General features: G+C 50.5%; 1 protein-coding gene across 5 annotated transcripts in view; it reads left to right on the top strand.

The window, feature by feature from the left end:
• Window positions 1-26,770, top strand: part of Tnrc18 (trinucleotide repeat containing 18) — an 89,304-nt gene that overhangs the window by 54,949 nt on the left and 7,585 nt on the right. For all 5 annotated transcript variants that reach the window (XM_051205206.1, XM_051205203.1, XM_051205204.1 and 2 more), the window contains 11 exons: window positions 1,409-1,769; window positions 5,769-6,044; window positions 10,697-10,942; window positions 16,201-16,628; window positions 18,912-19,061; window positions 19,549-19,690; window positions 21,539-21,656; window positions 22,093-22,168; window positions 22,288-22,396; window positions 25,643-25,759; window positions 26,307-26,474. In XM_051205206.1, coding sequence (XP_051061163.1) covers window positions 1,409-1,769; window positions 5,769-6,044; window positions 10,697-10,942; window positions 16,201-16,628; window positions 18,912-19,061; window positions 19,549-19,690; window positions 21,539-21,656; window positions 22,093-22,168; window positions 22,288-22,396; window positions 25,643-25,759; window positions 26,307-26,474 — 2,191 coding nt within the window. The remainder of the gene's footprint in view (window positions 1-1,408; window positions 1,770-5,768; window positions 6,045-10,696; window positions 10,943-16,200; window positions 16,629-18,911; window positions 19,062-19,548; window positions 19,691-21,538; window positions 21,657-22,092; window positions 22,169-22,287; window positions 22,397-25,642; window positions 25,760-26,306; window positions 26,475-26,770) is intronic.

The following is a 26,770-nucleotide window of genomic DNA, read 5'->3' as shown; positions in this document are numbered from 1 at the left end:
GCACCAGGATCTCTTTTCCTCTCAGGTGAGAGATGCTTTTGGTAATTATCTTAACAACGCCATCCCAAACCGCTCCCCTTCCTGCAAATACTACCTGATTAAAAATATATAGCTAGTGCCCTGAAATGGCAGAGCGTTAATGCCTTTGAAACTGCACATTTCATTTCAACAAATGACTACCGTTGGCAATAGACGTGCAAGGAGAAATTTAATCTGTGAAATCTCTAATCAGTCTCCCTGGTCTCGGCATCCAAGGCACACTCCAGCCGTTTTCTTGGCAGCTGTGACCCATTTAGTTGGACAGGCTGGTTTAGACTGAGCAGCAGCCTCCGGCAGCTGCTGTGGGAGGTTGAGATGTAAAGCAGATCTGCTGTGCTCTGGGCTCAGTTTCTAGTCTTGGCTCTCTTCGGTTCATCCAGCTACCTTCTCCCGCCCATCTGTAGCCCTGTTTTCTGGAAGATCTTCTATAGGTGCTCCCAGACAGGGCTGTGGAAAGCCAGGGTGGGGAAAGCATTGCCAGCTAGGATTGTTACCATGGTAACAGCTTTTAATAAGTGATTACTAGGCTAGGCAAATTAAATATTTTTTTTAAAACATTTTATGTGTCCTGGTGTTTTGCTCTGCACGGCATGGGTTCACTGTCCATGGAGACCAAGAATGCCGGATCTCCTGGAACTAGAGTCGCAGATGGTTGTGAGCTGCCTTGTGGGTGCTGGGAATCTGAACCTGGGTCCTCTCGAAGAGTAGCCAGTGCACTTAACCATGGAGTTATTTCTCCAGCTCCCAGTCTAGGCATTTTTAATGAGTGCTTTATTTGTTGCATTTATTTTTTTGAAAAAGATTTCTTTCTTTTTTTTTTTTTTTTTTTTTTTTAATATATGGGTATGTCTGTACATTAGTGTAGATAGATGCCCATAGCATCTAGGAGAGTATCATATTCCCTGGAGTTGGAGTTACAGGGGGTTGTGTTGGGAACTGATGTGGGTTCTTTGCAAGAATATTACAGGATCTTTCTAACTTCCCACTTTGTGTGTGCATGCATGTGTGCATGCCTCTGTGTGTGTGTCAGATATATGTGGAGGTCAGAATCTATTTCCTACATTATGTTGGTCCTAGGGAATTGAACTCAGATCCTCAGACTTGGTGACAACTATCTTTACTTGCTGAGCCGTCTCACTGGTCTGAATGGATGTTTTATGGACCTTACCCTGGTTATCTTCATAGTAGCCTAGTAATAGACACAGATGTGTCTATTTTAGATGGAAGGACTGAGGACGAGTTAAGCAATTTGCCACGAGTCAAGAGGACACGGGACAGGAGTTAGCCCATCTCATAAGCATTGTGACCCCAGACTCATTATCTTATTTGGCCATATGTCTTAATCTGTGACCCAATCTTCCTTCCTCAGCTAAAGATTAAGAAGAAAAAGATGACCAGCGACCAGGAGCAGTTGGCAAGCAAGCTAGACAGAGCCCTGTCCCTCACAAAGCAAGACAAGCTAAAGTCGCCCTTCAAGTTTTCCGACAGTCCTGGGGGAAAGTCAAAAGCTAGTGGGGGCTGTGGCAGGTTCTTGACACCATATGACAGCCTGCTGGGCAAGGACAGGAACGTGCTGGCCAAAGGCCTCGGCTTGTCTCTGAAACCCTCCAGAGAAGGTAAACACAAAAGGGCTGCCAGAGCCAGGAAGATGGAGGGGGGCTTCAAGGCCAGAGGCCAGCCCAAGCCTGTCCAGTCTCCATTTGCCTCGGAAGTGAGCAGTCATTCCTACAGTAAGTATTGCCTTCAGCACCTCCTGCACTGTCAGCACTAATCTTACATTCTCCTTAACCTTTCTTGCCCTCCTCTGAGGGACTTCAGGGTGTCTGGGAGCATTGCACTGTGCCTGAAGCCAGATGGGTACCCCAAAGTGGAAATGCCAGTGAATGGCAGGTGTGGTATTGGACAGACCCTTGTGATTGATGGAAGCGGATGTTAGTGGCTTGTCTCGCACCGTAGACTTTGTAGACACAGCCTAGAGTGCTAGAGGTGATGGGCTCCATTGCCTGCAGGAAGTTTGTCATTTGTACTGGACGGAAGTGCAGCCATGGGTGGTGGTGGTGATAGATTGTGGAGTGATTGGGAGATGAGTGTGGACCTAAGTGGGAAGACACAGACTGGAACGAACCAGGTCCTGTTTGATCCGCTTGCCCATGACAGCTCACTGCCATGCCCGGATGTTGTTTTCACTTTGGTCTTGTCTTCTGCAATAGCCATGTGGGACTTAGGAGCCAAGGAAACGGAGCAGCCTGTAGACCGAGGGACTGACTCAGCTTTTATTGCATTTGCGTAGAGACTGGCAAGGCAGTGCTCCTTGGCCACTTGTGGGCCGTGGTCTTCTGCCCGCCAGGGGAATTGGATGCTCACTCATTCTGTATGGATGAGTACCTGATGTCCAAGACAGGCAGGTACTAAGGATGCAGACGCTTCAGAAGGCAGCAGGGGCTTCTCCCGTCCAGTCCCATGTCACAGAGGTTTTCACTGGCTGCCCTCAGGGTTTGCTTTTGTCTTCTGTCAGATTCACTGTGTCTTAGACTTTGCTAGACTGTGGTTCCTGGGATATGTGTGTGTGAGTTTGAATGTCCACTAAAAACAAAAGACACATTTCTTCCCCCCTTTTTTTTTTTGCTGGTAGTGCTGGAAGTTGATGTAGGGTCTGATGCTTGCCAGCACTGATGTCTGTGTCACCGTATCTCCGTTTTGTGTCTCCCTCTGCTTTCCATCTCAGTGCAGGGTCTCTTTACATAACCTTTGCTGGTCTTTACAGTATGTATATCCCAAGCTACCTTTGAATTTTTTTTTAAAAAGGTATTTAGTTATTATGTCTACAATGTTCTTCCTATATGCATCCCTTCAGGCCAGAAGAGGGTACCAGATCTTATTATACAGATGGTTGTGAGCCACCATGTGGTTGCTGGGAATTAAACTCAGGACCTTTGGGAAAGCAGCTGGTGCTCTTAACCTCTGAGCTATCTCTCTCCAGTCCCTGACTTTTAATTTTCAATCCTTCCACCAGTGGTGGCACACGCCTTTAATTCCAGCACTCGGGGTAGAGGCAAAGGCAGGTGGGTCTCTGAGTTTGAGGCCAGCCTGGTCAACAGAGTGAGCTCTGGATAGCCAGGGCTACACAGATGAATTCTATCTCAAAAAACAAAACAACAAAATAAAAACCAAATTGTGTGTGTGTGTGTGTGTGTGTGTGTGTGTGTGTGTGTGTGTATACGTGTGTACGTGCGTGCATGCTCATGGGTACTTGTCCTTGGAGGTCAGAAGAGGACATTAGATTCCCTAGATCTGGAGTTACAGGCAGTTGTGAGCCACCATGTGGATGCTCGAAACAGAACCTGGGTCCTATGAAGTGGTCTTAACCTCTGAGCCATCTCTCTAGCTCAGTTCGTGTGTGTGTGTGTGTGTGTGTGTGTGTGTGTGTGTGTGTGTGTGTGTGTGTGTGTCCCACCCCCCTTTTGGAGACAGGGTCTCACTAGGCCTTCGTGGGTGTAGAATTTACGTGTAAATAAGGCTGGCCTCAAACTCACGAGCTGTCTCTGCTTTTGCCTCCTAAGTTCTGGGATTAAGGCCCATAGGTTAAACTTACAGCATTTATGAGCTTTGGAGTTCAGGCATTGTCATGGTCTTCCCGGCGTGTAATCTGCCTCGAGTCTGTTCTCGTTCAGGGAGGTGGATGCTGTGCCTGCCCAGGGTTAAATTTCTGCTTGTGTGAGTGTGCATTTTTGTTGTCTTTGACCTGTGGGTCCCAGGACTGATGCTCCAATGAGTATGAGGCCTGTCACCCGCCGCCCCCCCCAGCCTTATGCACCAGGAACGTGTTGGATGGTGTTAGCTCAGTGCTTCTCACAGCCAAATGGTATGATCACTGAGCTCCCTGCTCACACACAGGCACAAGGAGAGAAGGACTGTGGAAGACTCGTGGCAGAACGTGGAAGAGAGTGGTGGTCTCTTGCTTTTCCAGTTGGGGTTGGAGGGCAGGAGTGTCATGTCATACCTGATGTATTCTTATGGGAGGTTAAGCTGATGAGTGTCACCTATAGATATCTGTGGCCTTGGAAGGACCAAGTTAGAACATGTGAGGGGCTGATGGTGCAGTGTGTAGCAGTGCTTTCCTTGCAAGCTTGATAACCTGAGTTCTCTTACACACACACACACACACACACACACACACACAGACACAGAGAGAGAGAGAGAGAGAGAGGGGGGGGGAGTAATGGTAAAAGACTGGTGGTTTGATGGGATTTGATACCCTCCACCAGCCTCAGTGGGCTGCCTACCCTGAAGTTGAGGTTCTTTGTGGTGGAAAGTGGAATTTATCAGTCCAGTGGTTTTAGGGACACCCCATGCCCTTGCATGTTTCTCTTGGACTTGAAGACATTAGGCGCTGCCAGGCTGTAGCTGTGTGTGTTCATGTTCATCTTGTTCCGTGTGGGTTTTTAGCAGATCAAGGGATTACTGTCTTGGCTGTGTGGCCCTTTCTTCTTGTCTTGCTCAACAGCTCAGTAACAGTGTCAAATAGCTCAAGATGGTGTATGTTTGGGTTGAAGTTGGAAGGAACCAAAGAGCCTCCTTTGTTGGACTCTCTTCCCAACTCTGGCAACACACCCATGTGTTTAGACCAGAGACTTAAGAGAAAGCCATTGACAGTAAGCCGGGCAGCTGGCCCTCTGTCAAAAAAAAAAAAAAAAAAAAAGGGATTGGGGGTGGGGGAAGCACTGGCTGAGGGATCATTTTGTTGTTGTGAATGCCCTCATCTACGCCTATTTCAGTCTACTGCTGCTGTGAAGTTGAACAAGGAGCTGGCAAGAGATACATAGAGTTGGTCCTTGTCAGCTGTGTCCTCCCCTTAAGAAAGCCACTGGGCTGTGTGTGCCATCATGTGTAAGGCGGAACCACATGCTTCTTTCTGGCCAGTAGAAATTGTAGGGTCGCATGTCATTGTCCCCAGCCTTAATGGCTGGAGAAGTGGATGTCCCCAAGGTGGGTGACGGCAGCAGAGGAAAGGGCCTGGGTTGCCTCTCTGGGCAATCCAAGCTGTTCATGACAGATCAGAAGAGAGCTGGGGTGACTCACATGCCCCAGCTTGTGGGCAGTTGGCGCTTAGTCCTTACACATTTCTGTGTTCAGGGCCACTGACAGGACAGAAAGACAACAGCCCCCTCCTTCAACATACCTGTGTTAAAACTTACTTCGAAGGGCTAGGAAGATGGCTCAGTAGGGAAAGTGCTTGTGCAAGCGAGAGAATGCAGTGTCCCCAGCACCCACATAGAAGACAAGTGACGGTGTATGCTTGTGGTACCAGTGCTGGGCAGGCATAGACAAGGAGACCATCTGGGGCTTCCCGGCCGGCCAGCCTAGCCTATTTGGCAAGTGCCAGGTCTCGAAGAACAAGGGGGGTAAAAGACACTTGGTACCAAGCCTGGTTGCATGAGTTCGGTCCTCAGGACCCATAGGTAGAAGGAGAGAACTGACTCCCACAAGCTGTCCTCTGACTTTTTCGTGTGTCCCCTGCCTGGCACACACATGCCCCCACACATAAACACATGCACACAAAAGAAACGAAAATATAGCACTTTTCTTTTTTTAAAGGTGTCAGGAACTTGAGGATCCAAAGGTCAAGGTTGACCTCTGGTTCCTGTACTCCCACATACATGCTCATGTGCCCTCCACATACGCAGCACCTGCATACACACAAAATAAAATAAAACCTACTTTGACTGCAGATACGGACTCAGACGAAGATGATGAAGACTTCTTGAAGAACGAGTGGTCTGCCCAAGGCCCCTCTAGCTCCAAACTGACCTCATCCCTCCTGTGTGGCATGGTGGCCAAGAACAACAAGCCAGCCACAGGCCCTAAGCTGACCAAGAGGAGCCTGGTGGGGCCGCGGACTTTGAAACCCAAGGCGGCCACCAGCAGAAAGCAGTCCTTCTGTTTGCTGCTCCGAGAGGCCCGCTCCTCCTTCAGCGACTCTTCCGAGGAGGACTCCTTTGATCAAGGTTACTAGCGTCAAACACAAAATAACCTTCCATGTTTTTAGAGCGAGAGTGAGTGGGAGAGAGCGAGCAAGCGAGCGTTCGAGAGTGTGTGCACACAGCAGGGATGGCTGTAGCCGTCTAGGTTTTTGGCAGCGTAGTCTGCCTTATCCGCCTATATATATATACATATATACACATATATGTGTATATATGTATATATATATATATATATTTTTTGTTCACTTTTTATTTTTACTTAAACTTGTGATACCACCACTGGCCAGCCCTTAGGGAGCTCTTACACGGACTTGATTTTAGTCTCCCAGGATTTCTCTCCCTCCTCCCACTGAACCCCACTGGTCCTCCCCAAGGGCTTCCCCTCCCCTCTCCCAATCCAAAAGCCTAACCTTGCCCTCCCCAAACCCCCAGGCCGGCCTGGGCTTTCTCTTGGCATGAGCCTGGCGGAGGCCTGCCCAAGGAGCATTTTGTAAAAAACGGACTTCTTGTGTGCGCGTGTGACTTGCTGTTTGTACCGCGATTTTGGTAATGCCAAGCTTTATTAAACATACCGAGTTCATTTTTAACTAAACTGTGTGCCTCGTTTCTCTTGCTATGTCCTTAACTAGACGTTAGGTTGCCGTTTCCCCTTCCTTCATTCCTCCTTCCCCCTCCTCTCTTCCCGCTCCTTCTCCGCACTCCAGAAGCCATAGACATGGGTGGACTGCTTTTCTGTTATTCAAATATCCCTGGTATCTTTGGCATCCATTCCATTTTTCAGGTGTACAGTCAAGTGTTGTTTCATCTATCTGTTTTTTTGTTTTTGGTTTTTTTTTTCCCCCTTTTAAGCTGCTTGTCTGTGTTTTATTTTTCTGGAAGCTTCTGCTACTACCCACCAGCGTTGGTTTTTTTTTTTTTTTTGTTTGTTTGTTTGTTTTTTCTTTTTTTTAAAAAAAAAAGCAAGAACAACAATTACCTTACCAATACTTTGCTAACACATATTTCTGTTTTGAAGGGCATGTGGGCAGTACAGAGTCAAGGCTTTTGGCCATCTTGCTGATTTTTGCTCTTTTCTTTTTTGATTTTCCTTGTTTGATTTGAAAGTGTTGGCTTGGTTGCCACGTTGAAGGTCAAAAAATGGTCTTCCTTGGGGGTTGCTGGGCTGAGGTCTGGCCTCAGCTAGGCCTACGGGTCTACACCAAAGAACATTCTGGCTCCTGCTTTTCCAACCTGGAGTGGTATGGTAGCCTGCAGTTAGAAATTTCAGAGCCCGCAGGCCCTTCAATCAGAAAATGTCCCTGCAAGGGAAGAGAGTGAGACTGTTCTTCACCCCGTGGCTAGCAGCTGCTTCAGGGTAAATTCCCTTTGGAGCTAGAGCAAAATGTTCCCCATTTCCCGGGTCTGGCCCCAGATGTGGGGAGGGGGATCATAGGAGGGTCAGCCCTTGGGCCAGTACTCTACCCCTATCATCCAGTCTTCCGTCAGTCCCTGGTCAACTCTCTCTCCTCCCACACCTGCCTTCCAAATGGGCAGAGATGGGTTTTGGGTTGACTGAGTGATGGCACACTGTTCCCTTTTGGGGCTGTTCCTGAACGAAATATCCGAAACAAGACAACCTGGGCCTGTCTCCTGTCTCAGGCCTCCTCTCCCTGGCCTTCTGTGGATGAGACTGGTTGGCCCCTAACTCTCTCCCCATGACTTGGGGTGGGCACCTCTGCTCTTCCCCACATGCCTTTCAAAGTCAGGGTCCCAGCCCCAAAGGTTTTGAGCCCCTTCTCTTCCACCACAGACCACACAGAAGCAGGTATCCCCAGGCCTGCTGGGCAGTGCCAAGGGACCATACAGGGCCATACAGACAGGATTTGGAGGGGTGAGGGCCAGGGTTTGGCTCCTAAGCTTACCCCTGCCATTCAGAGCAAAGCCAGCTAGCTGGTGAGGTCTCAGAAAGGGATATTTGGGTAATAGGGCCTTCCTGCCCCTTTGGTACTAAAACACTTAATTGGCGTGGCTTTTCTAGTATGTCTGCTTTCTCCTCCCAGCAGCTTGACCATCCCTCCAACCCTTGACCCCTACCCATGATGCTTTGAGTGTCTGTTTCGGTCTCTCGCATTTGCTCTCACGCTGCACTTGGACGCAAAGCGAAGGCTGGGAGTAGGGCAGACGGCGTAGCGGGTTACTGAGTTTGAGTCCGAGCCTGGCTCGTTGCTCCGTAGGTAGGCGAAAACCATTTTCCTTTTCTATTCTCTGTTACTCCCCCTCCCCGGGGTCTGCCCCCACCGGGACCGGCAACAGCACTTCACTATGGCCTGGATCAGGTTTGGGGACGTCAAAGAACCCAACCCCTTGCCCTGAGCCAGGATTTAAAAAAAATACCTATATTGACATTGAAGTCGTCCCCCCCCACCCCGTTCCCTTGAGAGTCTTTGTTGGGACTTCTCTCCCCCTCCACCCTTGGCGAGCTCTGTGGACCCAGGTATAGACAATTCTGGAAATTCTTGATACCACTTTCCCCTTCAAGGTCTCTCAGCTCTCCTTTGTCCTCATAGACGCTGGTCCAACCAGACTACCCTGCATGAGTCTTGAGGTCCACAGGGGACCTCAGGATAATCCAGTTTCCCTCTTGGGGAACAAAAGCACCCATTCTAGACTTCTGCCTTCTGGAATATTCTGCCGCATACATACAATTACTGAGACCAACCTGCTCCTGGCTTTCTGGGGTCTGACTGTGGCTCTCAGAAACCCAGAGCAGGGATTCAAACTCGCCTCCCTGAAGGTGATGTCTACTGTCCCACATTCAATGTTCTGGACTTGCAGTCTCCACACCGGAGCAGCCAGGACAGAGGGGGAGTTTTTAGAGAGGGAAATTCCCAGTCCCCATCCCAGCCAGCCACCCTCCCCATCCCCTGCCCACCCTACCCAAATTGGCCAACTCCAGGGAGGCCTGATGTTGGGGTTACCCAGGCGCTGCCGAAAAAGTCTGCCTACACTTAGCCTGCTTTGCCGCTGTGGCCCACTGGGGCGGAGACAGAACCATGTGACGTCGCAATGTGATTGATCGCAAGTGCGCACTGCCTGCCTGCCCCTGCCTGCCCCACTGGCATCCCCAGCCCGCTTCATCCATCATTCTGGGAACGCCTCCCACCTCGCACCCACTTAACCAACCTCTTGCTCTCTCTCTCTCTCTCCTGTCTCCCCCTCTCTCCCCTTCTCTCCCTATGCAGACCCTCCCTAGCTGTTCCCACCTCCCTTCCACCTCCTCTCCCTGCTGGCTGGCCTGGCAGGAACTAGGATTCCCTGCGTTAGGGAATAGGTAGGTTAGACCTCTACCCTCCGGCACTCTTGGTGCGATCTGTAGCCACTAGTTCCTCTAACAAAGCCATGGTGTGAGCTTTAGCGGGAAAAGCGGTGTTGGACCGCTATGTCCAACCCTCACATCTAGGATGTGTGTATCTTGCCATTGCCTCCCTGGCCCTACTTGGGCCCTAGTGCACACATCCTTGTGGCTTGTCACACCTAGTGCCATCTGCTCCTAGGTACTATTTCCCTTGGAAGGTCATAAGCCAGTCTGTACTTTAGGGTGTCCCCACTTTCTGGTGGAGAATTTGGTCGCATGCCTAGAGTAGTGCTGACTTGTATTGTTTTTTTGTCGGCCCATTGCCCAGCCTAGCAGGGGATGCCGGCCCTTGAGCTAGCAGGCCAGTTGCTGGGCTGAAGTTGTCTTCTTACCAGCAGAGAACTGGACTGGACATCTTTAGCCTGCGCTGCTGCCTGAGGGCTTGACCTTGGGGGGTGGTGCTCACCTCCCTACTTACAAGTGGCCTGGTCTGCCCACTTCCAGGCCATTTAGAGCCCAGATCCATAGTTGACACTGGTTCTTTTTCATTTTGAAACTGGTCTCACTATGTAGCTCGGGCTGGCTTTGAACTCACAATTCCCCTGCCTCAGCCTCAATGTTTGGACCACAGACATGTGCCACTGCACCAGGCCATGCCACGTGGGATCCTATGTGGACTTTCTTAACCAGGCTGGTGGGCTGGAGGGCTGGAGGGTTGGAGGCTCATCTCAGGCTCAGAGAGGCTCCCTAGCATGGGGGTGGGGTGTGTGTGTACTAGATTTTAGCTCTGCTTAGGGATTTAACTACAAGGGTCCCTGGAAGGAGAGATAAAATTCTGCTTTCTGCCAACAGCCCCCCTTTCCCCTCCCCTGACCTCTTCCCGTCCAAAATGCTATAGGTCACTTCTCTAGATCCCTGAGCCTAAGCCCAGCCCTCCCTCCCTTTCTTCTCTCCTCTGCCTCTCCGTTATTTCCTGTTTCCTTCCTCAGCCTCCATGTCTATGTCCGGGCGTGTGTGCGCGTGTATGGACCGTGACGAGCGCTGTCGCCTGTCTTTGTCTGTCTGTGTGTCTGTCCCCCACCCACAGCACAGGTGCATGTCGGTGCTGCCCTCCCAGAAGCCCATCCTGACACCCAGAGCCGCCCCTCTCCCTTCCCCAGGCTGCCCAGGCTGCCCCTGTGTGGCCTTGGGCTATGGGTGGGACTGTGGGCTGGTTCTGGACCCTTCCCCAGCGGCCCTTGGTGAGGACAGAGACTGGAGCCAGGGAGGGTGGTGGGAGGAGGTGGGGGCAGTGTGCGCCCAGGTTAGGGCCTTGATTTCTTCCTTGTTTTCTGCATGCCAGATGACAGCTCAGAAGAGGATGAGGAGGAAGAGCTGGAGGAGGAGGAAGAGGAAGCCATTGGTAGCTATAGGCTGGGTGCCGGGGAACAGGCCCTGTCGCCAAGCCTGGAGGAGAGTGGGCTGGGCTTGCTGGCTCGCTTTGCGGCTAGTGCCCTCCCCAGCCCTGTTGTGGGACCACCCCTGTCTGTGGTGCAGTTGGAAGCGGAGCAGAAGGCCCGTAAGAAGGAGGAACGACAGAGCTTGATGGGTGAGTGTTATTGGCTGTGAGGTGGATACTGTGGGCCCATCACAAAGACAAGAAGACTGAGGCTCAGTGGTGGGTGGGAGGGCTGGGTGGAGCTTGTATCACCTGACAACCCTTACTTGAATAGAGGATGCCTGGTGACCGGGGTCCATGGTCACATAACAATAGCTTTCTTCACTTTCATGCTGTCATTGAAGATATTGGTCTCTTGTGGGTCTCCAGGAGCTCAGGGAAGGTCCTGACCCAGGCGTGAAGACCAGAGGCCACTCTAGGCTAGCAATCTCTAGCTAGGAGAGTGATGGAAAGGAATGCAGGAGGAAGAAAAGAGGAAACGTTGTTTGCCCAGGTCACTGGAGAAGCTCTGTACGTCCAGCGAGGTAGAGGGGTGGGCAGTCTCAATGGGCTGAAGCTGGCAGCTGGAGGAGTCAGGGTTGGCAGGCTGTCTTAGTGGGCTAAGGGCACGACATGGATTGGGACAGGAGGCTCAAGCTGACCCTGCCCCACTTCCATTGTATCCCCGAGTCGAGTCCAGGCCCTGTGTCCCTGATGAGTTCCAGGTATCCTTTCCCCAGGCACCAGAGTTCCGAGTGGTTCCCAGGGCTGCTGATAAAGTAGCTCAGCCAATAGGGCGCTTGCATGGCCCGCACAGAATCCTGCGTTCTGTATGTCTCCAGCATCGATAAACCAGATATGGTTGTGTATGCCTGTGATCCCAGCACTCGGGAGACAGGAGGATGATCAGGAGTTCAAGATCACCCTCAGATATAACCTGTAGGAAGCTGGAAGTTGGAGGTCAGCCTAGTCAAGTGGGGGCCTTTCTGGCTGGCAGAGGCTGTGACAAGGACAGGGCTTCCTGAATGTTCCCTGGAGATTCTCCCAGGTCGTCCCCAATTCTCATGCCCATGGCACCTTCCTTTGCCCCTAAAATTCACCGCCAACTGCACTGCCATCTTGAGGCTTGTATATTTGCTACTTACACCTTGTTCTCCTTGTTTCCGTAGAGATCGTGTATTTATTTATTCTTTAACAGTTGCACATGTATAAAAGCAGTGTGTCGACACAAAAACACAGGGTGGGGGGGGGGAGGCAGCATGTCCTGGTCATATGTACTCAAATTATTATTTAAAACATTTTAAATTGTACTTTTACTTACTTTGTTAGTGTCTGGGTGTGTGCATGCCACAGCAGGCACGCTGAGGTCAGAGGTCAGAGCTGCCAGGAATTGTTCTCAGATCATCAGGCTTGGTGGCAGGCGGGCTCCACTTTGCTGAGCTATCTTGCTCATCCCCTAGTTGTTTGCTCATGCTTCTCCAACCCCTCCTCTATTTTCCTGGCATGTAGTTTGCTCAGGTCTTGCCTCTTGAGTTATGAATCTTTCTGGAAATTGTACCAAAGTATCCCGATCCTGAATCTTCTTCTTTTTTTGGCTTGAGGCCTTGGCACATTTGAATAGATAACATATGAAGGTCGTCTGGAGCTTGGTGTGTCATCCTCTGGACTGGACACAATGCAGGTCACCTCTCCTCCCATTCTGTTTGGAGCATCCTACATCCAGATTTCTCCAGCAGCAGCTTCGAGCTTCAAAAGGAAACTTTCCCACTGGGGCAGCTGTATCCAGAACATTCTCTGGTCCAGCCAGTGCAGTGTGATTCTGAGTGGCCAGTGAAGATCGCAGATGTTTTTAGTCTCTTAGAGCTTTCTGTTGGGTCAAATCATCACCCGCAAATTTTAACAAAGTTTTCTCTCAGGGCAGTTTACTCTTAATGGCTTTTAGAGGCACACACTTCTCAATACCTACTCAGTCGTATCCAGCAGGCAGTATCACACACACAGCCCATTACTAGATCACTAGACAGACTCTTACCATGGAAGCTGTGAATGGAGAATAAGACCCCTCTCCAAGAACAGCAAGCTGTCTTCATCGCTGAACACTCTCTTCGGCCCATATGTATGTGGGTTCTTTTGCCCATGTGTATGTTTGTGCACTGCTTAGGGTAGAAGACAGCATCAGATTCCACGGAGGCAGATGGAGTTGCAGATGGTTGTGAGCCATTGTGTGGGTACTGAGAACCAAACTCAGGTCCTCTGGAAGACCAGCAGGTGTTCTGAACCACTGAGGCATATCTCCAGCCACTGCCCCCTCCCTGTCCCCATACTTTTAATGTCTGTAGGGTCTGTAGGTATTTGTCTTCTTTTATTGCTGATGCATACCTTGATCGGTCTGGATAGAACTTACCTTTCTTTCATTCTTCTTTACATTTATTTTGTATGTATATGGACTTGCCATGGTGCTTGTGTGAAGATGAGAAGACAGCTTTTGGGATTTGGTTCTCTCCACAGCATGAGTTCCAAGGGCTGGAGTCAGGTCATCGGGCCTGACAGCAAGCTTCCTTACTTGCTAAGCTATCGAACCAGCCCATGTTCATTGATTTCTTTGCTTCCTTCTTTTTCCTTTGGGTGTGTCAGTCATTTGTAGCCACTTCCTGTTTTTCAGGGTAGATACCTTACTCTTTCCCAATAGAAAAATTGTTCAAAGACATAAAATATCTCTGAAAACACAGCTTCAGTTGCTTCTCACACATGTTGATGCTTTTGGGATTCGATTCTCATTGCCCAGGGATCGTTGTAAATTTCTCTTGTGATTTCTACTTTGATCCAATGGTGACTCAGAAAATTTAGTCTCCAGACATTTGAGGGTGGCTGCTTAGTCATCTTGTGGGTCTCTGCTCAGATTCCATTCTATTTGGAAAGCACATATTATCATTTCAATGAAAAGAAAATTAATATGAAGCTCTACGGTACTCATAGGAAGTAAACATGTAATATGTACTGATATTCTATTAACTATTAGTCACACCAGTGTAATTCTTTATAGTTCAGATTTACTCTTTCCATCATTTTGCTAGAGATAGGTGCTAAGATATGCAACCTCACAGAATTCACTACTGCTTCTTTTAATTCTGCCAAGTTTTGCTTTATGTATTTGTAGCTCTGTTACCGAGTGCATACAGGTTTTGGTTATTTTGTTACCCTCTTTATCATCATTGTTATAAAGTATTCCTTGTTCTAAAATTCACTTTTATCTGCTATTACATAGTCGTTCTGGTGTTCTTTTCTTAACCTTTAAAAATGTATTATTGTGTAAGTGATGTGTATGTCACAGTGTGCTGTCTTTCTGGATTTACCTGCTTCTGACATTGTGTAGAAATGAGGTCCTGTAACACATGGCCTTCTGTGTTTGGTGTCTTTCATTCACCACAGTGGTTTGGAAGTTCATCTGCGTGTTAACAGTTGCTAGCACTTCGTCACTTTGTAAGCCATACAGTACATCTCCATACCACATCTACTAGTTAGATCTACTACTACATATTTGTTCCCCTTTTTAAGCATTTATAGATAATATTGCTTTAAATGTCTGTGCAGGTTTTTTTTTTTTTTTTTTTTTTTTTTTAATTCTCCCAGACAGGGTTTCTCTGTATCTTTGAAGCCTGTCCTGGCCCTCACTCTGTAGACTGGCCTTGAAATCACAGAGATCCACCTGCCTCTGCCTCCTGAGTGCTAAGGAAATGTTTTTAATTCTTCTGTACTTGAAATGTTGAGTGATTTGGGAATTTTATTTAACCTTTGGAGGAACTAATAAACCTTTCCCTTTTTGTTTTTGAAGGGGTGTGTGTGTGTGTGTGTGTGTAAGAGAGGAGAGAATGTGCACATGAGTGAGTGTAGGTGCACACAGGGACCAGGAGCTGGAGTTACAAGTGCTTAGAATGAGCCTCCCATATGGGTGCTGGGAGAAGTTGGCCAAAGTGAGGCCATCTTTATTTCTTTTGTGCGTATTTCTCTTCTTTCAGTAAATGGAGACTCGACAGGGCTGCTTTGGTCTCTCTAGTCTTTGTTCAAGTTGTGTGTATGTGTGCACATATGTGGTGTGCGGAGACTGGAGGATAACCTCCAGTGTCGTTCCTCAGGTACTGTCCACCTTTTCTGAGCCAGCGCCTCTCACTGACCGCAACTCCCTAAGTAGGCTAGGCCAGAGCTCCTGTCTCTGCACCACCAGATCTTGGGTTACAAGTCACTACCACACTAGGCTGGCCTCGAACCCAGAACTCCTCCTGCCTCTCCTCCCGGGTGCTGAGATTAAAGGCAGGTGCTACTGCTTCCCAGCTGCAGGCTAGCAGCTCTCCACTTCAGAGCAGCCAAAGCTCAACAAGCCTGAACCCTCCTCATGTACAGCAATGCCCCCCCTCTACCTCCTGTTGCAACCCCCCCCCATTTCATCAGGGAGAAGCTTATTAACAAGTTAATTAACATGAGCTTTAAGCTTTGAAGGACCTCGCACAAGCACCCCCACCCGATGGCTACCACTGTGGCGGCCTCTCAGAGGCCGGTGCCTCCCATGGGGATCCCTGTGAACAGACTGCCTGGGTGTCAATGGGGCTGGACCCTCAGCTCCTCTGCTGGGGGCTCCTGGCCTTCTAGGGGACTGTTAATCTGACAGGCTATCCTGTCTGTGGGATGATAGACATATCTTTTAGCCTTTGTTTCAAAGGGATATGCCACTGACTAAGCCCCTAGAATGCTGCCCCTGGGTGCTGGCTCTGTGCTTAATTTGAGGTTTTGGAACAGAAGAGACCCCAAGAGAACTCAGCTGGTTTTAGATCAGGGCAGGCTGGGATAGGCCACAATATGGAGGCTCAAAGTATGGGGAAGGACTGTTTTGATGGCAGAGGGACTGTGAACAGAGAGGGAACACTCTGGGCTGAGGGAACAGAGTCTTACAGATCCAGAGCACAAGGAAGAGAGTCACATGACTGTGAGGGCTAGGGGAGGGACCTCTGAGGAGCCTCCCAGCAAGGAGTGGGCCTGGGGGGTTAAGGACCCCAAGCGCAGGAAGGGAATCCATCAGAAGGTAGGAAGAAGGGCCTCAGGCTTGGGGCTTTCCCCACTGCCTCCCCGTGCAGCCCTCACACCAACCTGCCTGCTTCGGGGGTTTTCTGAGAGGCAGTGCAGAGACTCACTTGGCCTCCATATTTTAGTAGTACTCTCGGGGTAAAGGATGGGGAGCAGCCATGGGGTAGAGGGTAGGGGACTTGGGTCAGCCCTTGCCTTTCTCTGAGCCTCAGTTTACCTCCTCCTGGTAGCAGGAGAGTGTGCTGCTGGGTGGGATGAGTCTGGATTTCTTGCCAGCGGCCTTGAAGGTGCAAGAACGGGAAAGCCTGTGGTGGCCCTACCCATCAGCCTCTACCCACTCCTCTCCAATCCAGGCACAGAGTTTGAGTACACTGATTCAGAGAGTGAAGTCAAGGTTCCCAAGCAGTCACCTGCTTCGCTGCTGCGGCCCAAGAAGGGGGTTGGGGAGCCAGGCCAGTCTGTGGCTGCCCCTGTACCCAGCACCAGGGCCTCCGGTCCCACCAGCCCAGACAAAACCAAGCTGGCCTCGGAGAAGGGCCGAAAAGCCCGCAAGATACGTGGCCCCAAGGAAGCTGGCTTCGAGGCAGGGCCAGAGGCCAGTGATGATGACCTGTGGACACGACGCCGGAGTGAGCGCATCTTCTTGCATGACGCCTCAGCCGCAGTCCAGGCACCCAGCAACACAGCACCAGCACCCAAGCCCAGCCGATGTGGCAGAGGTGGTGCCCCAAGCCCACGCAAGGACACCGGCCGAGCCAAGGACAGGAAGGACCCCAGGAAGGTAAGGGCTCAGCACAGGTCCCCTGGTCTCCTTCCTGTGACTTCGATGTTAGCAGTATGCCCATGGAAGGTCCTACCATGTTTGATAGTTAGGAAGAACCTTGCTTTCTCCTCCTGTTCCTGAAGAGGGCCTTAGTCTCTCACCCATCACCAAAGAATAATATGTAAAAATGTAATGGGGCCTGTGTTAACTATCGCAAAAAGCCAACATAATCAATTTATAAAGAAAATGTTTCTGGGTTTGGTGGCTCTTGTATGTGACCCCAGCACTTGGATTATTTGTGTGCGTGTGCATGTGCGCACGTGGGGGGGTGGTCTTTTTATGTGACATGGCACATGTGTGGAGGCCAAAGGACAACTTAGTGTAGTCACTTCTGTCCTTTCACACATATGTGGATTCTGATGATCAAAACACAGACCACCAGGCCTGAGCCCTCTCATGGGATCTGGTGTAGATTTTCAGACAAGGTCTCTTATAGCCCGCGCTGGCGGTGAACTTTGGATCCTTCTGCCACTGCACGTTGTAGCCTCGAGGTTTGAAGCAGGGTTTCAGTGTGCTGGTTCCCCAAGCCAAGCCTTCAGCAGATGTTTATAATGGCAGTGTGTGGTGCCTGCTGCCTCTCCCGTGTCAGTTTGCTGGACACCTAGGTTATTTCCAGTCCTTTATTTGCATGTCCCTGTTTGAAAGACGTTGGCCAGTTCCCACCCACCTGCAGGGTGCAGTGCATAGATCTCTGTATTGAGATACCCAGCAAGAGGAGCCTTCACTGCAAAGTCCTGGGAATTCTCACACACATCCACAGGTGGCCGGGCAGCAGCTAAGCCACTTTAAATGCCCTTCCAGGGATATTGCTGCTAGAACTCATTGGTAAGGTTTTATTGTTGTTCTTGTTAGGTTTTGATAGCATTTGAATGCGTACTTAAATAAAGTTCGTCCCTCCATGCCATGGGACAGTTCTCAGCAAAACAGAGCCTCTGTAGATAAATACCAGTGGTGCTCAGAGGGGACATTTTTTGTTATAGGACTTTAGTGATTCTATGTTGAACAAAACTAAATATAGAGTGCTTGCCTATATCTGCAGGCCTAGAATCCCCCAGTGAGGGGCTAGAGGGGCACCTAATGTGCTCAAGGCTCTGAGTTTATGAAACATTCCCAGTAAAGAAAACAGAAAGTTCCTATCTGCATTCACGTTCTGCGTGGTTGTTACCTGGCTGTGTGCACCTGTGGGTAGTTCTGTAACGATACACAGGCTGCCAATAGGAGGGTTATTGCAGAAACACGTTTTAGCATGTTTTATGTTTGTCTGTTGGTACAATAAATTAGACAGTAATGGTTGAAATTAATTGTGAAGGCTGGCACGATGGCTCAGTGCATAAAGCCCACCAGTCAGTGTGATCCCAAGCCTGACAATTGACAACCCCAGTTCCGTCCCTGGACCCTACATTGTGGGAGGAGAGAAGTGACTCTGGCAGGTTGTCATCTGCCCATCACATGCACACCTGGCACACACACTATATAATCTAAAACACTTGGAGAGAGAGTGTCAGCCCTGTCTTGGGGGTGGCATGATGAGGGTCCCATGGGTGTGGGAGGTGCTCCACTATCAGGGACCCTGCTGACGTCAGGGCCTGCAGGGAAGAGATCCATGCAAGGTGAAGAATGGAACTCGAGTCATCACCACTTTGGCAGGCTCTGGGTCAAAACTTCCAGAATCTGACATCTTAGTTTATTTCTCTTACATGTTTAAGCACTTTAAAATTTTGGAAAGAGATTTCCCTGTGACAATTATCACAACAAGGCTTCCAGGATGGCTACACCTAACTTCCCTTGCAAAGCAGCAAAGTACCTATGGCCTTTGCAGTGGGAATGAGTTCTATTGGCTGAGAAACAGTGCTTAAGGCTAGGGCCTAGGGAGGAAGGATTTGTATAAGCACAAGGATGGATTCTGCTGACGGAGGATGCAGAGTACCTGGGACCTCTTTTGTGAGGAAGGGTTCTCTTCACTGAGAGACAAAGCTCAGGATAAGGACCTGAACAATGCCCAGGATATTGGGGGATCGGGAAGCCTGGCTCGTAGAATAGAAAAAACCCACCAGGTTGTTGGACAACATCCACCCCAGCCTCCCAGCTGAAAAGGCATCATTTCATAGTCTTCCTTTGAAGAGAAAAGGCTTGGACTTACCAATGTGTTCTGGGAGCTGGGTCTCCGCCACCCACCTCCTCACCTGAGTGGCTGGGCCTTCTATGCCCTCGGACAATTCTACCTTTTGTTTTCTCTTCTAGAGGAAGAAGGGGAAAGAAGCTGGGTCAGCAGCCACGCTGCCACCAGCCCGTGTTCCTGCCTTGTCTGACTCCAGGGCCCCTCACACAGGGCCCCTGGGAACTACCAAACGGACCAAGGCCAAAGCCAAAGGGAAGGAGGTGAAGAAGGAGGTAAATTGAGGCTGGATCGGGGCTCAGTTCCAGGTGTGGGCATGCAATGCCCCTAGTCCATTGTCTACCCTATGCTGGGGGTGGTTGTGACAAGCCTGAGTGTCTTCTGTGTGCCAGCTTGGTTCTCAGATAAGCTTCCTATTATTGGGGGCTCAGTGGCATCACTGTCCTGAGACCTGTTCCCCTGCAGTCCTCCCCTTGGGGTCCTAAGGCTTTTCTCTGTTGACAGAGGACCATGGTGTGCCTGGCTGTGCCATCATCTACTCTCATAGCCCTGTTTCCCCTCAACTTCATTTGACACAGCCAGAGCTCGGTTTCTCTAAGGTGGAGGCCAAGGTGTCTGCTGTGATAACCTGAGGAGGGCACTGAGCACTGAGTACACAAGGCTTGGGCTACGCTGCTCATATTCATTGCCTTTGCAAATTGACGGCAGCCCTGGGTCTCCAAGGAATGTTCCCAGGATGACCCGCACCTTGTTCTCCCTTAGAACCGAGGAAAAGGGGGCGCTGTGAGTAAACTGATGGAGTGTATGGCTGCCGAAGAGGACTTTGAACCTAACCAGGACTCAAGCTTCTCTGAGGATGAGCACTTGCCCCGAGGTGGGGCCGTAGAGCGACCTTTGACCCCAGGTGGGTGTCGTCAGAGAGAGAGAATGTGTGTGTGTGTGTGCGCGCGTGTGCGCACGCCCACGGGTAGACGTATACACACATCTCTTCCCTGGAAGTGTTTAGGCTGAGGCTGGGGCAGCCCAGCTCTAGCTTAGCCAGCCTGTGGTGTGGACAGGGAGGGATGAGGTAGGCAGATAACATGTTGACCTTGGGGCTGGCAAGGAGACACATGCAGTGTCTCAGAGACACAGGTCTCCACAGTAAGGGGCTTGGTGTGTGTCTTACTGTAAACCTGGTTGTACAGGAGACAGGGAGACAAGCAGGTAGCTCCTGGCAGCAAGCCTCAGCTACCTTTGGACAGGGGTGGGGGTGGGCAGCCGTCGAGGGTAAACAGAGGCAACTTAGAGCATGATGGGAGTCAGGTGAGAGAATGATCAGAATGTGGGGGTAGGTCGTGTGAGCAGACACACAAGGGTGGAGGCAGGAGGGGTCCACAGAGGAGCTGTCTGTGAGATAGGTCCCAGGAGCGTGAATGGCCACACACTTGAGTTTGATGGATACAGTTTAGAGGTATTTTAAGGCTGCCCTGAGGAGGTCACTTGGACCCACAGATCTGAACTGGGAGGAGGGATGTGAACTATGGGGAGCAGGTTGGAAGAAGAGCTAGGCTATTCCTGTTGGGGTATCTTGGTCACTCTGGTGATGGAGCAGCCAGCTGCATCCTCACATATGTGTCTAGGTGGCAGCTCTGACCTCAGAGGCATGCTGAGGGCATGTGCTGGGATGTGAGGGTCCAAGCTACAACACTGTGCTGCCACTGTCATGTACTGTGCAGTCCAACGGTAAGAGTCGTGCAGCCAGAGCCCAAGGGGGTGGCTGAGAACTACGAGGTCTCCCTTTCACTGTGTAGAGCTAGCGTTTTGTTCTCTGCTGGTCAAAGCAACTGGCATTCTCAAGCCCAACCTATGGTGTGTGATATTCCCTCTGCCCATGAGCAGGAATGTAGAGGCCCGTGGTGTGGAGAAGTAGGTTTTTCTTCCATTGCCAGACTCCAGAGCTGCCCGATTTTATTTATTTATTCATTTGAGCTTCACCCAGGCTGAACCACATCCTCAGCCAGTGCGGGCTCCTTATTGGATTCTAGGCAGGCTATCTGTGGTGGAGCCACACCCCAAGCCCCTCACTGGGGGATTCTAGGCAGGTGCTCTACTCCTCAGCTCTGCCCTCAGTCTTTGTCTAACTTCTCAAGGTAGAATCTCACTAAATTGCCCCAGCTGGCCTGGAGCTCACTGTGGCTCAGGCTGGCCTTGCACCTTTAGTCTTCCTGTCTCTTGTGTCACTGGAATGACAGGCCACCATCGCCAGCCCCAGTTAGACTCTTTTTTCATGTTTGCCGCTGACAGGGACCAGGTATAAGGGTCTTAAAGAGAAGAGAAAGGGAAGGACTAAGGAGATCTGGGATGGGCTGTCTCTGCGGTGGGCTCAGGTGGGGAAAAAGAATATACCATTGTAGGGATATGGCAGGGGGGCTGGGCTCAGCGTTGGAGGAAGGTACGCTTACCATCTTTTGGGGCCTTCACAGCCCAGGACTTCAAGAGTATTGTTCTGTGGGATCAAAGAGTTTGTTACCCCTGGCTTTGCATGTCTGAGATCTTCCTTGTGGTCTGTAAAGGCTGGGAAGAGGGGCTGCCCATCCTCTGCCCCGTGTGCACGCGAGACCCAGTGTGTTCAGGGACAGCCATGTACACACGCACCCTACAGCTTTACCTGGACACCCCATAGCCTTCATTCCCCAGAGGGGGCCTGTGGTGTCACCGGGCAGTTCTGGTCTTCTGCTGCCGCCTGGCTTCACCGCTCACCTCTCTGCAGCCCCCCGCTCCTGCATCATTGACAAGGACGAGCTGAAGGACGGCCTGCGTGTGCTGATTCCTATGGATGACAAGCTGCTGTATGCGGGTCATGTGCAGACCGTGCACTCTCCCGACATGTGAGTGACTCCTGTGGGGTTCTGGCTCCGCTCCCACACCAGTGCCTCTCTGAACTGAGAGAACAATGGTGTAGGGTTCTGAGAGCCACCAAGGCCAGTGGTTGAGAGTTGCCCCAGGGTAGACCCACAACCTCTGTTGGGCGGAGCTAGGCCTTTTGGGGCCCAGCAGGAAGTGGGTAAGTGAGGTGTGCAGCCCTCCTTTGGAATTGGGAGGGTATGGCTGGACATGCTTTCCAGCCCCTGAATTGTGTAAATAAGGAAGTTAGATACAGGAAGAATGAGAACGCAGTCCATGTTAATAGTTAATGGACACCGAAGCTGAATCCTGTGAACCAGGCGGCAGAGCTGGCCGTGGCGGGTTTGGGGCAGTGCAGTCTCTGGAAGGAAGAGGGTTCTCTGGCCTCTGCCCATTGTACATTTGACGCTGGCCTTGCAGATACCGTGTGGTGGTGGAAGGCGAGCGTGGGAACCGTCCCCACATATACTGTCTGGAGCAACTCCTGCAGGAGGCGGTGAGTGGGAGTCGACTCCAGGGCCTGGTGAGAGGGGCTGCAAGGCTGTGGCCAAGAGCTTTTCTCCTGGTCACTGCCTTCCTCATCACCTTCTGACCCTCCGCACTATATTCTACCAGATTATAGATGTGAAGCCGGCCTCTACACGCTTCCTGCCCCAGGGGACCAGGATCGCCGCCTACTGGAGCCAGCAGTACCGCTGCCTCTATCCAGGCACGGTGGTCCGAGGTGAGACACCCCTCCTCCCTAGCTCACCCAGCTCCTAAGAAGTCATCATCAGTCCATATGGTCAGTGTTGTAGAGGCATAACTAAATTCCAGGGAGGGCTTTCAGGTATGGCTTGATCCGGGTACCATGCCGATGGAGTATGTGGGACTCAGGCTCTTGTATCTGATCTGTGGGCTGGCTACACACCAGCTTCTTGGGAAGGTTTTTCACGTTCACAAATCCCATCATGAGAGAATGCCTCACTCTCCTGGTTTCCCATGTAGGTCTGGGGTGGGGGTTGGGGTGGGGACTGACTTGGCTCATAAAGTTCGTTGAGGCCACTACAGTGAGTCCGCTGGGGTGGGGCCCATTATAATCCTGTTCCTGCCGCTGAATCGTGAAGTCAGCTTCCCTTCTCCATAGACAGTATATCGCTGTCAATTTCCCATTGCTGTGACAAAATGCCTGGAGAAGATGTCAGGGGCTAAGTACGCTTGCTTCAGCATCATGAAAATCAGAGTTCAGATTCCAGGTCCCTCCACCCCCACCCCTGTAACAAGCTGGAGTTCGTATACACTCTTGTTCGTATACACACTTGTAACTCCAGCACTGTGAGGTGTGGAGACAGGAGGATCACAGGACTCAGAAAATGTGGGCCTCCGATTTTAGGAAGAGACCCTGCCTTGAAGAGATGGGTGGAGAGTGATAGATGGGATACCTGGTGACCTGCACGCGCACGCACACACATGCACACTCAGTCATTCACACAGGCATGCATATACAAACAAATGAATAGATACCTATTTTAAAGCCAAATAAACAAAACAGGTGTGGGGCTGGAGCCTTAGTCATTCATTCCAAACCCAACATACCTGGAGACATTGGTGCTGGTTGGGCCAAAGGCCAAGCACATTATATCCCTTGGCCACACCACATTTTACACACCAGAAGACAGTATACCGTTAAGCAACAGGTGTCCAGTACAGTCTGAGTCACAGTTAGCTGGGTACCTTTACCCATCTGTAAGTCACTCATCAAACACCAGAAATCATGTTACTATGGTAAACATTTATCAAGAGTCTGGCATTGTGAGACTTTGTCTTCCAGTACCCCGATGGGCCCGGTGCTCCCCAAGCCTGCCTCAGGGCCCCTTGGAATTTAGGCCTGGGTATGGCTAGTATCCTAAGGTTCCCCTTGGACTCTTCTGTATGACATTCTGTCTCATTCATGGTTCATCTCTTCATTTGAACAGATCTTTCAGTAACTTGTTTGTTTGGGGATGTGGATTCATGTAGCCCAGGCTAGACAATGAAGACTCCCTCCTTTCCTCCCCTTTCCCTCCCTCCCTACCTCCCTCCTTCTTTTCTTCCTTCTCTCTCTTTTTTTTTTAATTTAGTTTTTCTCTGTGTAGCCCTGGCTGTCCTGGAACTCCCTCTGTAGACCAGGGTGGCCTCGAACTCATAGAGATCCACCTGCCTCTGCCTCCCAAATGTTCAGATTAAGAGTGTGCCACCACACCTGGATACATTTGCTTTTTGTATTGAGCTTCCAGCATTATTTGATAAGTTCACCATGTTGAGGAGAAGATGACTTAAGTGCATAAAACAATTTTTGTGCATGTGTGAGGAAGTAGAATTCAGATACCCAGCATCATGTAAATGCCAGGAATAGTGTGGGTGGGAGGCAAACCTGGCGTCCCCCGAGCAAGCCACCTGCCGGATTAGCTGAGTCAGTGAGATCTGGGTTTGGTTGAGAGAACTTGCCTCAACATACGATGTGGGAAAAGAAGGCCAATGCCAACTGCTGGCCTTCACACATGTGCACACATGTGAACACACACTTCGCACACACGCCATAAAAATAGTAATTCCTAAATTGTTACAGGTGGTTCGTTCTGTCATTCCCTCTCTTTACAACTGTCTCCAGTTTTGCAGTCCCGTGTGTGCACACGCATGATTATGAAGTGCAGGCTTATACATGCCAAGGCATTCATGTGGAGGTCAGGGCACAGCTTGCGGGAGTCTGTTCTTTCCTTCCACCATGTGGGTTCTTGGGATGCAACTCATGTCTTCAGGCTTGGCATCGAGCACGTTTACCCGCCAAGCCTTCTTGCCAGGCCTGGCGTAGAACGTTTGACTTGGAGTGCTGCGATTGTGGGCGTGCATCACCACTCTTGGCTTGACTCTTTTCACTCCCTTGAGGGTTAATTTTCAAGAAAGTCTTTGTTTCATCGTGTCTGTTTTAGAAGAATCTCACAGAGGATGTTTGGTTCATTTGTTTGAACCTTGGCTCCTTCTTGCCTTCTACACTCCATCCTGGTCTGTGTTAGTTTTATTCTTCTCATTAGAGATAGTCCTGGCATCTTTATTGATCCTTAGTAAAGAGAGAGAAAGACAGAAAAGCCAATCTGGAGTTCTGCATGCTGGCGGGTAGGTGGGATCTTCTACTCATAGAGTCCCCAGTATGGGCATGTGTAGGTCCTTCTTCTCTGACTGGTCAGTGCCACAAGGCTTGTGTCTTTGAGAAACTGGACTTGACATTTGTATATTGGGAAGGGACTGGTGTGTCCCCATTCAGTACCCATGTACCCATTACCCATCAGTCTAGGGCTGTGTGTATCTTTGCATTCACCCTGCTTAGGCAAGCTCCTTCATTAGGTATTTGGGACTCCATCCTTGGCCTTATTGGCCTCAACTCCTTCCAAAGTAGTTAAGCCTAAGCCAAAACCATCCAGGTTTGGTGGTACAGGTCTGCCACCACAGGTACTTGGGAAGCTGAGGCAGGAGGATTACAAGATCAAGGCCTCCCTGGGCTACAGAGTGAGTTCAGGGCCAGCCTAGGCAACTTACGTGAGGACTGGCTCAAAAAAATAAAAATAACAACAGGGCTGAGGATGTGGGTTGGTGAAGGAGGGCTTGCCTGATGTGCAGGAGACCACAATCAACTGCGACTGCCCCTATGGAATCTTCTGGAATATAGACATATGTCCCACTTCCTGTCTTTATATCCAGAGCTGAATAAAATACTCTCCTTTTGCAGAGTTGTTTTGGAGAGGGTCTTGGATGTGAGCAAACCCAGATAGATATGTGTGCAAATAGCCATTTCTACCCCCTAAAGTCTAAAACACAGCCAGAGATGAGAGAACTGGCCCTCTGTCCTTGACCTGTGTGGCTTGTAACACCCACGCCTGCACAGCTGTGTATACACCCCCAGGGTCCTCCAAGGCTGCAGTCCCAGGAGGCTCCCTGACCTGCCTTTAACCCTCAGGGCTGCTGGACCTGGAAGACGATGGAGACCTGATCACTGTGGAGTTTGATGATGGGGACACAGGCAGGATTCCCCTCTCACACATCCGCCTCTTGCCACCTGACTATAAAATCCAATGTGAGTGATGAACCTATGGCATGGGGGGAGGAGGAAGCCCCAGCTGGGCCCACAAATCCAGGCCCTTGTCTGAGTACCCAGTAGCATATTCTACCTGCTTACATTTACCCAGGTTCCCTCCACACGTCTCTGGGCTCAGCTTGGCATTTGGTTTACTCTTCTTTATTTAAATTGCTAAGGATGGAACCCAGGGTCTTGTACAAGCTAGCCTATCACTGGGGGATTCTAGACAGGTGCTCTACCACTGAGCCACACCCCCAGCCCCTCACTGGGAGATTCTAGGCAGGTGCTCTACCACTGAACTATATACCCCCAGCCCCTCATTGCTGGATTCTAGCTGATCTGAAGCTCTGGGTACCATTGGGTGGGCAGGAATCTTCTGCTTGGAGATTCCCCTGAGCTCTACCACTGAGCCACACCCCCAGCACTGGAGGATTCTAAACCCTACTTCTGAGCTTCCTAATGTGGGTTGGCTGCAGGGTCTCCCTCCTGCATGCCAAGAAGCCTGATCAGTAATACCGGAGTCACTGTCTGCTTTGTCCTGCAGGTGCTGAGCCATCCCCAGCACTCCTAGTGCCCAGTGCAAAACGCCGTAGCAGGAAGACCAGCAAAGACACTGGGGAAGGCAAAGAAGGGGCCACCACAGGGCCTCAGGAGGCTCCAGGAACCAAGGCTCGAGGGCGAGGACGGAAACCCAGTGCCAAAGCCAAAGGTGGTAAGTTTTCTCTGGCCTGGAAGGTAGAGGGATGAGGCCACTGTGAGAATTGGATGCTGGGGCGCGGGGCTTCCAGTGAATGACCAGTCTCTGTCTTGTGAGAATTCTGTGCTGCTGGGCAGTTTTGCCTGGTTCACTTACTGATTAGAGAAGTTGGTGAGCATTTGAAGGGCCTACCCTGGGGCTTACGTAGGGAGGGGCCTTGCCTCCAAGGTTCCCTAAGGGCTTTCTGACTAGCTCACCCAACAGGAAGTCCCGCCTTTCTTCCAGCATTCCCTACCCCTGACCTTGGGTTG

This window comes from Phodopus roborovskii, unplaced genomic scaffold (genome assembly GCF_943737965.1).
Source record: "Phodopus roborovskii unplaced genomic scaffold, PHOROB, whole genome shotgun sequence".
NCBI lineage: Eukaryota > Metazoa > Chordata > Mammalia > Rodentia > Cricetidae > Phodopus > Phodopus roborovskii.
The sequence above is the reverse complement of the archived record's forward strand: the minus strand, read 5'-3'. Positions and strand labels throughout refer to the sequence as shown.